The sequence below is a fragment of the Aethalodelphis obliquidens genome, unplaced genomic scaffold (assembly GCF_003676395.1).
Source record: "Aethalodelphis obliquidens isolate GAN/ISIS:26980383/991018 unplaced genomic scaffold, ASM367639v1 scaffold9, whole genome shotgun sequence".
Classification (NCBI taxonomy): Eukaryota; Metazoa; Chordata; class Mammalia; order Artiodactyla; family Delphinidae; genus Aethalodelphis; species Aethalodelphis obliquidens.
The window spans coordinates 32,732,355-32,743,602 of record NW_020837953.1 but is presented as its reverse complement, the minus strand read 5'-3'; the positions used below and the strand labels follow the sequence as shown (position 1 = coordinate 32,743,602).

At 51.9% G+C, this 11,248-nt stretch overlaps 1 protein-coding gene across 4 annotated transcripts; it reads right to left on the bottom strand.

Annotated features, from left to right (window-relative positions):
- Nucleotides 1–10,195, bottom strand: PAQR7 (progestin and adipoQ receptor family member 7). Of its 4 annotated transcripts, none has more exons than XM_027109637.1 (3): nt 9,944–10,195; nt 6,017–6,116; nt 1–2,099 (listed from the first exon to the last, which is right to left on the bottom strand). In XM_027109637.1, exon 3 carries the CDS (start codon nt 2,076–2,078, stop codon nt 1,026–1,028), a length of 1,053 nt encoding a protein of 350 aa, XP_026965438.1. In that variant the 5' UTR covers nt 2,079–2,099; nt 6,017–6,116; nt 9,944–10,195; the 3' UTR covers nt 1–1,025. The 4 variants fall into 4 exon arrangements, with proteins under 4 accessions (XP_026965438.1, XP_026965439.1, XP_026965440.1 ...); XM_027109638.1 differs by lacking the exon at nt 9,944–10,195 and adding an exon at nt 9,840–9,943; XM_027109639.1 differs by lacking the exon at nt 9,944–10,195 and adding an exon at nt 9,475–9,809.
- Nucleotides 10,196–11,248: the final 1,053 nt, after the last annotated feature.

Genomic DNA, 11,248 nt, shown 5'->3' with positions numbered 1-11,248 from the left:
TCTTATCACAGTCACTTTATTGCATCCAGGACATCAGAGTCCAGACCACTCCTAATTCCAGCCGCAGTGAACTCCTTCTTCCATACCTCTTGGCCTTTGGACAGGTTTTTCCCTCTACCTGGAATGCCCTTCCTCTTCTCCATCTGTAAACTCCTATTCACCCTCCCCAACCCAAGACCCTGAGGATCCCAGGCAACACTAATTATTCCCTCCTCAGTGCTTCCCCTGACAGTTCATTCCGATATTAAAGCCTTTACCATCCTGCATTGATCCACGGAGCCCAGTCAGTGGCCTGCCTCTGAGCAGAGGCCCAAGAAACACTGAATGGATAAACACTGAATCATGAACAAGGGAACCAGGAAAGACACTGGGAACAGGATGTGTGGGACGTAGAGGCCAGAGCTAGGAGGGTCAGGGCTCACTGTCTGGGATAGTGGCTGAAGAGGTATGGGGCACTGGATGGGATCCATTTCTACCTGGCACAATCTTCTATCTTTGGGGGCTCTCTGCAGCACCAAAACTTCAGGCTGGGGTTCAAGAATGGTAAGATCCTGCACACATTTTGGGCCTGCCCTTTCCCTATCCACCAGTGAAATCTGGGTAGAGGGCAGTTGCTGACGCTTCCTCTATCTCTCAGCTCATATTTGACTCTGACCTAAATCCCAACTTCAACCCCTCAGAGATAATCTGGAAGGCCCAGGCCAGGGTCTTGGCCCCAGCTGATCCTCCATCCTCACCCCTAAGTGAGAGGCAATGGGGGGAGGCAAACCAGGGTGCCCCACATCTTTCTCTTTCCCTCTCCCAGGGCAGGGAGCTGAGGCAGGCCCTGAAGTGGACCCCAGCAGCTCCAGCCAATCCTCAAATCCAAGGACTGGCCAGTGCCCCCCTTGGCAGCTGAGGCGTGCACAGAGAAGTCACTGCGGGCCAGACACAAGCAATTTTATCAGGCCTTGTTCCCATCTGGAGCCAAGCCCGGACCCTTGGGCCCCCACTATACCTCCCTCCCTAAAAGCTGCCACCCCCCTTCACTGGGTCTTCCGATCGAGACTGAGTTTGCGCCGTACCAGCTGGCTCAGAAGGAATGCAGTGAGGATGCTGCTGCCTACAGTAAGCAAGAAGAGGCCGGAGAAGTTGTGGGGCCAGCGGGTGTGCAGAGGCTCATAGATGGGCCGCCGGGCCTCGTAGTCCAGCGCCACGGCCTCCAGCTGAGCCAGCGTGCACAGTACCAAGAAGACATGGAAGAGCTGGTGGCCCTGCCCAAAGACATGGCAGCTGCCAGGGAACCAGCGCTCAGGCACGAAGGCAGAGAAGAAAGTGGCCGCCAGCAGAAAGAAGACCACCTGGCATTTGTGGTAGAGAAGAGCCGGGTCGTCCGTGGCAGGGCTGGGGGACACGAGGATGCGGTGCACCACGGGGCTGATGTCCAGTGCGTAGGCCAGTGCCGAAGGCATCTCCTGGCAAGTGCGGCCCAGCAGGCCGGGCTTCTGGATGTACTTGTTGTAGCAGGAGCCAGCGCAGGAAAGCCAGGCGAGAAAGGCAGCCATGGGCAGGTAAAAGGTCTGCACCTGGGCATGCCAGGCAGGCTCAATGGCATAGTAGAAGTGTGCCAGGGCACTGCCAAACTGGTACACAGCCACACCCACGTAGTCCAGGAAGAAGAAGCTGTAATGCCAGAACTCGGACTTGGCCTGCAGGAGGTGAGCCAAGGCACTGAGGGAGAGGTAGGTGACGGAGGCAAGAACAATGATGAAGAGGGGCAGGGCGTGCAGGTCTCCCCGGAAGTCCACGGTCCCCACAAAGATGGCCAGCCGCAGCAGCAGCACCAGGGCCGCCAGCAGGTGGGTCCAGACGTTCACCGCCTCGTTGTGCTGCTGGAACAGTGTGCGGAAGTAGAAGCGCCAGGTCCTATGCAGCGGCCGGTAGCCCACATAGATGTATGGCTTCCAGAAGATGGGCGGCACCTCGGCTCGGTCCACCGTGAACACAGGCTCTGGCTGCACAGACGGCTGAGGCATCTGGTGGACCTGCCGCAAACTGGGCAGGAGGTGGCTGAGCTTCTGGGCCACCATTGTGGCCATGGCTGTGGGCGTGGCGAGGAGCTGGGAGAGAGGCCCGAGCAAGGTTAGGGGGCTGGTGTCCTCACCCTCCTGCCCCATGAGCAGCAGCTGGGGGGCTGTGCTCTTCCCCACCCCCTTATCCCTACACTGAGTTTAAGAGGAGGGGAGTTGTCCTAAGGGAGAGCTCAGCTCTGACTCATGATTGTTCTTCTCCCTATTGTATCTCGAGTGCCTAGAACAGTGCCTGGCACATAGTAGGTGTTCAGTAAATGTTTGAGGCATGTGTTAAAGAGGCTCACTATGTCATCCTACCTCTTTCCAGTCCAGGCTCTATACAGCAACCCTCATTGTTTTCTCCTGTGTTCATGTTGCCATCAGTGTTTACCTGACAATGACCTTGCTAACAGATCTGCTGCCTCTACCTTTAACTCCTTCGGAGTGGCCAGGGTCTGCCATTGACCCTCCATCACCCTACATGATCTGGTCCCTACTACCTTTCCTAGCCTTATTACTCAACCACAGTGCATTTCACATCCAGCCACAGCCTCATCAAAACCGTGGGCCTGCTGTTTCACATGTCTATAGCTCTGCACAAGCTGTTCCCTCCATCTGAGCCATTTACCTCATCTTGCCCATCTGGCAGACTCTTATTCATCCCTCAAAACCCATTTCTTCTGTGACACTTTCCCTGGAGGTCCTCCGATGATGATCCCTCTAACTGGAGTGCCTACAATCCTTTGACCATTATAATACTTCTCACGGGCATTAAATTTTTAATGTGAGCTCCTCCAGGGTAGGCAGTTTGTCTTATTATTTTGTGAACCCCTGGTGCTTAGCAGGTAGCTGGTGCTCAATGTTTGTTGAATGAAAAAACAACATAATAGCATCCTGATAATACTTCATAGCCTTCAAGGCCCAACTCGAAAAGCCACTTTTTTTCCCAAAAGACCCTAGTAACAACTGATCCTATAAAAACAGCCCTTTCCCTCAGCCACACCCTCACTCAAAAGTTCCCCCCTCCAGTCCTTCCACCATTGCTAATTGCAAATAAATCCAATCTAACCCCTCACCTGGCATTCAAGACCCCATGACCTGCTCCCACCCTCATTTCCCACCTAACCCAAATGTCAGACCCTGTGCCAACTTCCTTTCCCTCTACTGAAATCCTTTAAAACCAGTACAAGCTGTCACCTCCGGGGGACTTCCTTAATGCCCCCTTACTTCTCCCTGTGGGAGATCTATAATGGGTTATGCAATTTAGCATTTAAAACACATTCATTCATTTAGCAAACACTTACTGAGCCCCTTCTCTGCTTCATGTCCTGTGCCGGGTCCCAAAGGTGGGGGTGGGCAGGAGAGTGGAAAAGAATTTGATCCCTGCCTTCAGGAACTTCATGATATGGTAGAGGTAACAGAGAGGAAAACAAAGCATAGCAAATGCTTACACAGCATGTGCTATGTGTCCGTGTCTTAAGCACTTTATGCATATTTGACTCATTTAAGCATCATAGCACCCTATCAGATAGGTATTATCATTATGCCCATTTTTCATATAAGGAAACTGAGGCACAGAGAAGTTAAGTACCCTGCCTAGGAAGTGGCAGAGGCATGATATAAACTCAGTTTGCAATCTTAACCACTTCCTTAAACTGCCCTTTGCAAAACAAGGTGGCAAGTACTATTAATCATTTCATAATTATATACTGCTTTTGCCTGGTACCAATTGCTTAATTCAGGCTTATCATTATCCACTGTTTCATTCATTAAATCAAATATCTGTTGAAAAACTAGCCAGACAACCAGCTAGACAGACAACTCCCCTCCCTCATATTCTCCCCCAAGAAGCTTATTGGACTCAGCAGCCAGATGTACTCTGTCCATCATTCATCAGATATTTATTGCAACTTCCTTTGCACCAGTCATTCTAAGAGGCAAGAAGATCTGCACTCAAGTTCCCCGCCACCAGCAGCACCGTGATCACCCCCAAAGCCACCCAATAATTCGCACATGGTCCAAGTAAATGCAATGTGCTTGCTATGCAAAGGCAACATCAAGACAAGCCCCCAGCCCACACACCTCCACACCCCGAGCCTGATTTGCATCCCTGAGCTCCTCCTGCATTACATTCTGGAGTCAGCTCTGCTCTCTGGCCTTTCCTCATCTGGTAGGGAGGAAAGAATTAAATGTCATTACACCACTACTTTCTATTTCCAGACAGCCTGGCAGGTTTAGGAAGAAGACCTTGCTGATGAACTAATTAGTGGGGCCACTTCTGTCCAGAGCATAAGAACTCCCCTGGTTGAGGAGCCAGCACTGGATTTCTTCTCCTCCCCAAGAGACAGGGCTTTAGCCTCAACAGTCTGGCCTTTACCCTTGTCTACAACTTTGTCTTCCCAACTCAGAACTTCAGGGGACCAGAAAAGGCCTCTGAAAGCATCTCGCAGCTCTTTTGTTTTACATTGAGAAAACAAGAGCCCAGAGACAGCAAGCCCTTCCCCAGAGTTGCCCAATCCAGCCACGTTTCCATTCCACCATGAGGGCAAAGACCAGGGAATGATGACATTCGATGGTGCCTTAGTTCCTGAGTCCCTGTGATCTGTCAAGTCCAGTCCGATGCTCCACATCCCACTCTTAGAACTTCCCAAGTAATAACAGCATATTAAAGGCTCGGAGAAGGTCTGACCAAAGAAGGCTGCTTCACTTTGTTGAACCTACATTTGCCAAGCTTACATGACCAAGGATTCCTTTCCCAGTAATGATTATATTATAAAGCTAGCTGAAATGTAGTAAGTGTTTACTATATGCTCACTCTTCATAGCCTTGTTGCAATTAATTCTCATAACTAGCCTGTAAGGTAGGTATTACTATGCCCATTTTGTTGTTGAGTGAAATTCAGAGAGGTTGGGAGCTCCTTAGCCAAGGCCATACAGAGAGAAGGAGAGGGAGAGAGAGAGATGGAGCCAGGATCCGGACCCAGCTCCCCGACTGCAAAGCACAGATACTCTCAGCCACTCCTGCTGCCCTGCTTCTTGTCACACCTAACTGCATCCCAAAGAACTACTTTGGAAAACACTGGTCTAAAGCAGGCAACCAGGTCCTTTCCCATAAATTATTTCCTTAGGCTTCTAGCAACTGACTTGCATCCAGGGACCTCAGACTCACCCAGTTGCCAGCTACCCACTCTCTCTGCACCAATGAAGCCCTGGCTCACAGCTACCTCCTCAGGTGGGCGATAGCTCACTCGCAGCCCTTCCCCTCCCCCAGACACAGTGGGCCCTAAGCACAGAACCCAGAGGCTGCATACTGGGATGACAGAGGTCAAGTTGCCCTATTTCCTTTAGACCTTTAGACCAGTGGCCCCATTCCATTTGAATAGCTCTATTTTCAGAGTTAGTTCCCATCTCCTGACTCCATGGAAAGGGGCACTGGATCCAGGGGAAAGAAGCAGGGGCAGGAGTCTAGCAAGAGCCAGAAGGATGAGGGTGAGTATTCAGAGGGCACCCTCAGGGCATCCTTTGAGTAGTCTGCCCACCAGGCTGCCAGAACCTGGCTGTTCCAGGCATCCCACCCCAATCCAGTACACCTCCATGGCCCCCCTCCAAGTCTCCCTAATTGCACTGGTTACCTAAGGATTTCTCTTGAACCCAGGGGCTGATGACTTCTGCTGTGGAACAGGGCAAATTCGCCAGATGCCAAGCACTGGGTGGCACTTCCACAGGTGAGGGTCTATAGGGGTGGGGCTTCCAGGGACTATAGGGGTCTTGTGTGATGTCACCAGAGGGTGGGGCTAAAGACAACCTCCACCCTCTCCCCTCCCCCGATCACCACTCCCACGTTGGTCAAATCCAGGCTAAACTCTGCATCCCTAGCCAGGCCTCAGCTGCAGAAGGAAGCTCGTGGTTAACCTTGGCATGAAACATTTGGGGAAACTGAGGGCTAGCTGAAATGTTGTGACTTACCCAAGATCACACAGCAAGGCGGGCAAAGCTAGGCTGAGACCAGGTGTCCAGGGCCTGGTTCGATGTGAGGCAAACTTGACTGGCTTCTGTCCTCTACTCACTGGGAATCACAATGAAAGGAAGTTAGGAACCAAGGAGAAAAGAGACACTCTAAAGGCTCGTGAAGGAGATGGACTTCAGATTTGGACAAACCAGGTTTGACTCCTGATTCCATAATATACTAGCTGTGTGACCTAAGACAAGTGTCTCACCTTCTCTGATCCTCAGCTCCCACATAAGAATTATATTATCTACCTCATAGATTGCTACAAAGATTAAATTTATGAGAACAGTTTTAGCACTGTTTAGGGATTCAATAAATGATTCCTATTATTAGTATTAATTACTAATAGTAGTAGTAATTATTATTATTAAGAGTAGTAGTATTTGAAATATCCCCAGCCTGAGTATTAGTATTTAAAATATTCCCAGCTTGAAAAATTTACTTGGGGTTCTCTTAAAAAACTCGGTCCTCTTTTAGCCCTTGATAGCTGGTTCCACTGGGTTTGGAGGCCTTAGAAAGTTAACTGTCTCTTTAAATCTTTACCCTTCTCTGAGGATGCATTTAGGGACCAAGGGAATTTGGTTGGAGTTTAATAATTAAAGTGTTCTCAGCAAAGACCATTCAGAGTAACCTCCCTGGATTCACAGGGCTCTGAAGATTTGCACTTGCCCACTGACCCAAGAGAAGTGGCTGGGAAGTGAAATCCCCAGAGAAAAGGGCCTCAAGCTCAGCAGCCCCAGGAGCCCCATCCCAGAGCAGGAGGGTAGAGGGGGTAGACTGTGCTAGCAGGTAATGCAAAAGGCCTGTGGCCTGGTTGGGGCACGTCTTGCAGGTTTGGGAGGCTCCTGGGTTGGCTGAATTTCAGAACTGGGATCTCCAGGGCCCAGGTGGGAATTCTGTCAATCTGAGCAGCACCTTCCTCCTCTCCTCTCCTAACTCCCCAGCCCTCCCAATTCACATTACCCTTTTCTAAACTCAAGGTCAACCTCCTCACCTCCTTCCTCAACCAAGGCTTGCCACCCCTAGTTCCTCCTGGTCTCCCCCTGATACCTCTGGGGGCAAAACAGCAGACCAAGTTGTGGGGATGGGGTAATGAATAGGCTTTGGAGTGGGAGAGCCCTGGGTTATACCCATCCCACAGATTTTACTCAGTGTTTACTATATGTCAGGCACAAGACAGGGGCACATGGTGAACGAGGCAGACAGGCTCCCTGCCCTGACAGGGCTCACCCACACAAATGAAATGCCCTTGGGCCCAGGAAAATCCAGCCCAGAGAGAAGCCACCCAGGTGGTAACCATGAGAACTGGAGAGAGCTGCTCCCCCCAGGGAGGGCACCTACCTCTCACCTCGGGCAGATATTTCAAGAGAACCCAGGTCCCCATTTTTATGTGAGGATGGGATTTCAGGTCTGGAACTTACCAGCTGTGTGACTTTGCTAAAGTCCCTTTACCTGTCTGGGCCTGTTTCTTCATTTGAAATCGGAGGATAATAATAGCTACCTCAAGCAAAACAAAGTCACAGATGCTAGCTAGGTGTTGGCTCTGGCACAGCATGGGCTCCACTATCTTTGTTGGATTCTAGTCCTGACTCAGCCACTCAATCCCAGTGTGACCCTGGACAAGTCCCTTCCGCGCTTGGCCCTGTTTCTCCAAATGTCAAAGGACAGAGTAAATTCACCAATGACTTCAAAGGGCCCTTCAGCGCCTGAGACATTCCAGCAATATTTGTTTTAGGCTTACTGTGTGTCAAGAGCTGAAGCTTCTGCAGTGAAAAAAGCAGTTAAAACACCGCCCTCATAGAACTAATAGTCCAGCTAATTAACAGCTAAGGGTAACCCCTAAGGGTATTAATACCCTGCCCATTTGGAGCTTAACAGCCTAACTAAATAGCACCTAACTCTTTTAAGTATCATTTGATTATAATTCTACTTCCTCTTTTGCCTCCTTCCTGGCATGCAAAATATTCATTGTTGCTTCTCTGGGCCCTGATGTTTCAGGAACTCCCTTAAAGACAACTTTATCTTGCCATGAAAGGCAAAGTTTAACCTCATTAGATAAAAATAACAAAAAAGCCAGACCAGTGTTAACAATGGGGCTGTCAGAGGTAAACCCTCTTGAGGGGTCCTGACAAGGATGACACAATATGGTAGAGCCTGAAATATTATTAATAAGACTAGGCACTGGGCTTCCCTGGTGGCGCAGTGGTTGAGAGTTCACCTGCCGATGCAGGGGACGCGGGTTCGTGCCCCGGTCCAGGAAGATCCCACATGCCGCGGAGCGGCTGGGCCCGTGAGCCATGGCCGCTGAGCCTGCGCGTCCGGAGCCTGTGCTCCGCAACGGGAGCGGCCACAACAGTGAGAGGCCCGCGTACCGCAAAAATTAAAAAAAATAAAAAATAAGACTAGGCACTAACATTAATAATTTACAGTAGCTTGCTGTTTACAAAGAACTTTTACACACATTTCACCTCTCCCTCTCAGCAACTCTTTGAACCTGTGGCTAAGCTGTTGTCACTGCCCCAGAGCGAGGCAGGATGGCAGAGCACATCTTACTCCAAAACCAGTGCTCTTGCCCTTCAACTGCTGTGGTCAACTCCCAGGCACCCAGTGGGTGGCCACAGATTGTACAAGCAAAGTTTTCATCCCTGGCTGGCTTCTTGATATCTCAGCAACTGGGTCACCTCCCTCAATGCAAACCAATTCCCCAGTTCTACCCAACGTGTTTAAAGAAAAGTTTCCTCCATGTCTCCCAAAACTGAACAGAAAACGCTTTTGTTTTTGTAACTGCACTTTGGGCTTCCATTTGTACTGGAAAGTGTGATCAGCATGAAATAAATCACTCTTAAAAGAATTCCTAGGCTCTCAGACTCAGAACTGTTCTGAGGAAAAGGAAGCACCTGGTGGAGGAAAGCAGGCCCAGAGAGGTTGGGTGAACTAGCTAGTTTCCAGCCCAGGGGGACAGAAAAGGGACCTGGGTTTTACCACTGACCAGTTTCACCACTGACCTCTTGGCAGGGAAACTGAGGCTGGGGAAAAGCAGCCTCTCACTAAGGGGCTCAGCGGTGGCACAAACCACATGATGGGAGGCTGAGTCCGTCTCTAATGGGACATCCACCTAGGAGCAGCCAGCCAGGCCCTGAGAATACATCTAACTCTTAAACTCCCCAGCCTTGGCCAGACCTGACCTCTCACTCCCACCAGGCTTGGGGCGGAGTGGAGGGGGAGGGGGGGGCCGGTGGCATGCCCCAGGGAAACCTCTAGAGGTCCTCAAAGCCTATAGTCCTGAGGCAAGTGCTTCCCTCACTGAGTGGGAGGAAACCTCATGCTCTCCCGACACCAAAGGAGGCTTCCTCCTCCCACGGGACCTAAGCTGCTTTGGAGCAAGAGCCCCTCTGAGCCCCAGCAGCGCTCTTACCACTGTTTCCGGTTTCCCAACTGGAAGCCCCTCACATCACCCAGTTCCAGGTACTCACGCCCCTTTTTGCCCCCAGAATCTCACTAGATTCCTCCTTCAGTGGAAGGAGCGTGCTCCGTGCCTATTCTCTTCCAAGACACCACGGCCCTCCTAGGCCAGCTCTCGCCTCTGCTCACTCCCTCACAGATGCGCTTCCCTCCGGCTCTGATGGCCCCTCTCCTCCAGTCTCCTCCCACTCCTCCCTGAGACTCTCGGCCTCCAGCTCCGCTCCTCCTTCCTGCTCCAGTCCCTCCTCAGTGGCGCCCCCACTCTAGCTGATCCCCGCTGTCAGCCTCCCACTCCCTCCCCACGTGCCCCCACCTCACCTAGCCCCGAGTTTCGGCTGCACACAGCTCCCCGCGCTCCGCCCCGCGGGGAGAGCCCCCTCTGCCCGCCGCCCGCCCCTCCCACTTTTCCCCCATCCCGGTACCGAGTTGCAAAAGGAGGCCCGACTGCGACCCGGCGGCCCTCGGCGGCCCTCTGCATCCCGGCTACAAGCGGGCAGATAAAGGGGCGGCCAGGCGGAGGCTCCGCCCCGAGCCGGGGGAGGGCGGGGCGGCGGCGGGCGGCAGTGGGCCTTCGCTTGGGGCTCCGGGCCCAGGACTAGGCCGCCGCCCGCCCATCGCGCCCGCCTGGCCGGGCGCCAGCAGCCTCTACCCAATGGCGTACACGTGTTGCACGTGGAGGCGAGAGTGGTCACCCACACCGGTGACGACAGTCTTGGGAGTTCCTGTGGTTTTCGTGCTGATGGGAACTCGGAGGCCCAGAGAGCAGACGTCGTTGCTCAGCAAGCGCTCCAGCTGAGCAGTTTCCACTTCCGGCTGCCTTGGGCCACAAGCTTCCCAGTCCGGAACTGGCTGACCTGAGAGGGAGGGGGCAAGTTGTAGCAGGAGCACCCGAGTTTCCCAGCGAGAGCGTGCGGCCCAACCCTGAAGCCACTTAAACCCACACAGCCCACCTCTCCAGGATGCTTCTGGTCGGGACACACCTGACCTTCCCCATCTTCATCTCTCTGCCTGGGGAGCTCCACACCACCTCTGCTCCCCTAACTTATTTAAGTTCTCACCGAAAGCCCTTTCTTTGGGCAGCTTCGCCTGATATGCCCAGCCTAAGGCACAGAGTTAGGACTTCCGTTGAAACATCTTTCTACTCCTAGTGTAACATCTCCCTGCAGGAGTGGAAGCACCTGAAGGTGAGGAATCCCTGCACATAGTAGGCCCTCAGTAAATATTGGACCAACAATGACAGGGCGTGTCAGCTCCTCAGGTGTACAAAGACCTGGACCAGGCAGAGTGGGGAGACACCCCAACCCTTCTTGGAAGCATCAGCCTGATGGATGGACCGCTGAGAGAAGACAGTCTAGGAGGGACACCCCTTTGCCCTCAGGGAGCTCTGAGCCCATTCAGAGAGACAGCTGTGGGGCACAGACCTGATGACAGGATCCAAGTCCTGGTGGTGTTACCTCAACTCACCGTGTGACTTTGGGCAAGGCTCCTCCTTGTTCTCTCTGGGCTCAGTTTTTATTTTTATTTTTTTTTTATTTTTATTTTATTTTTTAATTTAATTTAATTTTTTTTTATACAGCAGGTTCTTATTAACTATCTTTTTTATACATACTAGTGTATATATGTCAATCCCAATCTCCCAATTCATCACACCACCCCCCCACCACTTTCCCGCCTTGGTGTCCATACGTTTGTTCTCTACATCTGTGTCTCTATTTCTGCCCTGCAAA

Excerpts from the sequence above, each read along its gene's own strand:
- PAQR7 (XM_027109637.1), bottom strand. The coding sequence starts at position 2,078 with ATGGCCACAATGGTGGCCCAGAAGCTCAGCCACCTCCTGCCCAGTTTG.